The following is a 4,711-nucleotide window of genomic DNA, read 5'->3' as shown; positions in this document are numbered from 1 at the left end:
AACACAAGGACACAAGATCGCTGAAGAGCGCATACTGAGAAGCAGCCATTAAGAACTAATCAGGGTTGCAATGGTAACAAACAAGAGACACAGGAACTAAACACAAGAGAACACAGAAACAATAGGGACAGAAAATAACTTCAACATTAAAGTCCTTCAGACAGGAATCATGACACATGTGTTGTGTGTTTTATTTCAGAGTCAGTTCAGAGGAGAAGATGGAATGATTTGAGAGTGATTCGCCTGCTGAACACAATCACACACAAGAATGTACATTAAATATACCATTGCTGTCATCTTTATTGTGACTCTGGTCATCATAGAAAAGGAAAACAACATTATGTCAAAGTAGGTGCTTCTCTCAATATCCTCTATTTATTCTTCTGTATGTGTGAATAACAGTCAAAGAGCACTTTAAAATCAAAAGTTGTCTGGTGTTATTCATTTTTCAATTTCTATTGTTGGAGAAATCGCTTTCTTTGAGAAGAGATGAAACATTAAAGGGATATTTCACCCAAAAATGATCATTCTGTCTCATCATGCGGTTCCAAACCCGTTTGACTTTCATTCTTCTGTGCAACACAAAAGAAGATATTTTGAGGCTGTTGGGAACCAAACAAAACTAGTTATTTTATCATTCTGTTATTTTATGGACAAAAACCTCCCCAAAATATCTTTGTGTTTTGCAAAAGAGAAAAAGTCATATATGCTTTTTACGTATGCATACATGAGGGAGAGTAAATGATGACAGAATGATCATTTTTGGGTGAACTGACCTTTTAGCACTAATAGCGACTATCACGGTTTCTTCTGTCTCTTTCAGGGTGTCTGATAAACTGAGCACACAGCTAACCCCGCTTCTGCTCAGCCCGTCTCTGTCCGCTCCACACAACGCCTCGGCAGACCAACACCTGGATCATCTTCTGGAGAACGCCTCGGCAGACCAACACGAGGATCATCTTCTGGAGAACGCCTCGGTTGACCAACACGAGGATCATCTTCTGGAGAACTCGACCTGGTCCATACAGCAGAGCGTGTCTCCAGCGTCTGCGTCAGGAGGACAGAAACACATTCTTCTGCTGGCCACCACTCGCACAGGCTCCTCTTTCGTTGGGGAGTTCTTCAACCAGCAGGGATCAAACATGTTTTACCTGTTCGAGCCGCTGTGGCATGTGGAGCAAATGCTATCGGTCGAGTCTGGCGGGACGAATGCCTCAGTCGCTGGGCCGGCGTTTCGGGACGTTCTGCATCAGCTGTTCCTCTGTGAGTTCTCACTGCTGGAGAGCTTCATCGAGCCGGCGCCGCAGGATCATGTGACGGCTTCGCTCTTCCGCCGCGAGTCCAGCCAGTCGCTGTGTGAGGATCCCGTCTGCACGCCGTTCGTGAGGAAAGCGTTCGAGCGCTACCACTGTCGCATGCGGCACTGCGGGCCGCTAAACCTGACGCTGGCCACTCAGTCCTGCAAGCAGAAGGAGCATCACGCCATTAAATCCGTCCGCGTGCAGCAGCTGGAGACGCTACGTCCACTAGCCGAGGATCCCAGACTCAACATGAAGTTCATCCAGCTGGTCAGGGACCCTCGCGCCGTTCTCGCCTCTCGAATGGTTGCCTTCTCCAGCAAGTACAAGATCTGGAAGAGCTGGGCCGTGGATGAAGACCTTCCAGTGGACGAGGACGAAGTGAGAAAACTCAAAGGAAACTGCGACAACATCCGTATGTCTGCTGAGATCGGACTCAAACAGCCACCATGGCTTCGCGGACACTACATGCTAATGCGCTACGAGGACATCGCACGATTCCCAATGCACAAAGCTACAGAGATGTACAGCTTTATAGGCATTCCCTTCACCGCAACGGTGGAAGAGTGGATCCTAAAAAATACTCAGGCATCTAAGGAGGTCAGTGGAGTTTATTCCACCCAGAAAAACTCCTCTGAACATGTGGAGAAATGGAGGTTCAACATTCCCTTCAAACTGGTTCAGCTGGTGCAGAAAGTGTGCGGCCCCACCATGACTCTGTTTGGCTACAAGTTTGCGGAAAACAAAGACATGTTGATCGATAAATCAGTAAGCCTGATCGAAGAGAGAACATTCTTATGATACTACACATACTTCATGAAAAAGAATGCTGAGATATATGAGGATGTGGCAGAGATTAGTTAGTGAGTCACACTCGAGTCGCATTTTAATAGACTTCAGACTTGACTTGTACTTGACCTGAAATTACTTCAGACTTGACTCGACTCGACAAAAATGGACTCGTGAATATTTAAAAAACGACTCAAGTCTTTAATCCTTAACTACTGATATCATAAAGAAAGAATTTGTGTTTTATTTGAATAGTTTTATAATATCTGTGTTACATATATTTCCCTACGTGTCGTGGTAGTTCGGACCTTTGTCATAGAATTTGACTACATATGTCTGTATATCGCGCGTAAACTCCGAAATGCCATAATGAAAGTCCCATGAAACATGATTGGAGCAACCGTGCCATATGTTCTCACATTTGGGTTTATAAACATGTCAAATTAACTAGATGCAAATAATCTGGGAAAACAATTAAAGACACTGGAACAACAACATAAAATTTAATGAGACATTGCATCCACAAAGGTTAGTCACATCTATTATACTGTGGTGTGGCTGCATGACTCCTTTGGATTGCCAGCCTGTTATAACATTAACGAAAAAAAAAAAAATCCTGCCTTTAAACCTAGCACTTTGTTTTATCAATCTGTGTGTAGTATATGTAGCTTTTCTCTCTCTTAATGTGTGTCCATGAGAAAGAGATTTATTACTTAAAGCGCATAACGTATCGCAATCAGCATGAGTACAGTTTTCTATTGACTTAAACATTCAGAGGATTGATATTTTCTGATAATGACAATTGTCAATAACAACGCCGCTGTATAACAAACCGCGACTGGTGCCATCTTGCGTCCACTTAGCGATTGTATTGGAAATGACTACTCTGAGGGACTTCCGGTTGTGCACGCAACGAGATGGCTGCATAAAAACTGCTGCTCCCAGCATTTTAAGCTAAAAAGCCCTGAAAACTCGTAAACCTTGACGGAAATTTGCTTAACAAGGAGGTACAGGACAGGGCGATGGTGAAAGACAGGCAGACTAAATCGAAACCAAAGAAAAAGACCGAAATAATGAACGAAGAAACTGAAGCTAACGAAGACAGCGACCTAAAGACTTTAGAAAAGATAATACCCAACAACTTCAGGAAATAATGGGGGAAATAAACACTACCAATGCAAGACTCGTGGATGTGGAAAGCAGTATACTCGACACTGAGGAGCGAGTGCAATCGGTGGAAGATGGCGGATGGCGGAGCTGTTTAAAATTCAGTCCAGACTCGAGACGCAACTAACTGACCAAGAAGGACGCTCGAGGCGAAATAACATAAGGATCTACTCCATTCCTGAAGGTGAGGAAAAAAATGCCCCCTCAATGATAGACTTTATCGAAAACGTGCTAAAAGAAAATCTGCAGCTCCCCCCGACCTTGAATCTCCAGATAGAACGGGCACACCGCGCGCTTGCCCCGGCCCCACCAGACGGAGCCCCGCCGCGGTCCATCGTTGTCCGCTTTCTGAGCTACAGGACTAAAGAAGAAAAGCGTGGCAGAAGAAAGGGTTTAACTGGAAAGGTAAACAAATAAACTTGGATAACGATTACGCACCCAACGTGCTTAGACAAAGACAGTCATACGCAGAGGCTAAGAAGATACTAAAAGAAAGAGGGATACGGTTTCAGACACCATTCCCAGCAAAACTACGGGTGTTTTACTCGGATGGAACACGAGTTTATACCACGGCCGAGGAAGCAACGAAAGAAATGTCTGAGAAGGGACTACCCATCACTGTCATTAAACCACCTGCGACGCTGATGGAACAGTTAAGAGACTAACGTGGTCCGTGAGTGACGGGAACTGGAGAGAGCAGCGACGAGGAGGAGAGCGCACAACACGAGCAGGACCGTCGACTAAAGTTAGACTTGAGCAGTTTCGAAGGGAGCCAGCCTAAAGTGACAGAGGAGTATAGTCAGCAGAATGTGTTAAAGGGACTATCAAAATAAAGTGAAACTGAGGATGTTTGTGACATGATTAAAAGTATGCGAAAAAATTAATTACTTGCATAACTTCCTTAAGCAATACTGAACAATGAAAACACCTAATAAATGTTGCTGAGCTGGTTCTGTGTCTTCAGATATTCTTTTTTTTCTATCCACTGCTGAATGTTCAAAGACACAAGGATTTTAATTAATCATTTCCTAATTCTTTTCATGCTCTCTTAGGCCAGTTTGTTATGAAGAACATATCGTTTCTTGTTATACAGCTTTAAAATGTCCCTTAAGGGATTCTTATATAATAATCATACCTTACCCTAAATTCTTGATGTATTTTCAATAATTAAATAATGCCAGAACTGTTTTCTCCACAGAGTTTTTAAGTTGCTTCTAAATCTGTAAGTACTAATTAGTGTCTAGAGTCCAGGAATACACATAAACCTTAGTGATGGCCCTGAAACACTTAGTAGTATGGCACTGCCCTAACCAAGCTCTCTTTTTCATTGTATCTGTGCCCAAGGTCTGCCAAACTCCTGTCCCGTCCCGTCATCTGCTAGCACTTAGCATCGGCCTTCGAGGAGGAAGAACCTGCTTTCTGTAGCAGCTAATCAGCTGTTTATTACTGTGCGTCTG

The 4,711-nt window shown here is 43.7% G+C and overlaps 1 protein-coding gene across 1 annotated transcript; it reads left to right on the top strand.

Annotated features, from left to right (window-relative positions):
* Nucleotides 1-204: 204 nt before the first annotated feature.
* On the top strand, nt 205-4,093 carry LOC309506881 (carbohydrate sulfotransferase 3-like). The gene is made up of 2 exons (XM_082180834.1): nt 205-348; nt 824-4,093. Exons 1-2 carry the CDS (start codon nt 269-271, stop codon nt 2,097-2,099), a joined length of 1,356 nt encoding a protein of 451 aa, XP_082036960.1. The 5' UTR covers nt 205-268; the 3' UTR covers nt 2,100-4,093.
* The last annotated feature ends 618 nt before the right edge of the window (nt 4,094-4,711 follow it).

The sequence above is a fragment of the Leuciscus leuciscus genome (assembly GCF_965113295.1).
Source record: "Leuciscus leuciscus genome assembly, chromosome: 9".
In the NCBI taxonomy this organism is placed as follows: Eukaryota; Metazoa; Chordata; class Actinopteri; order Cypriniformes; family Leuciscidae; genus Leuciscus; species Leuciscus leuciscus.
This window is presented reverse-complemented; position numbering and strand designations above follow the sequence as displayed.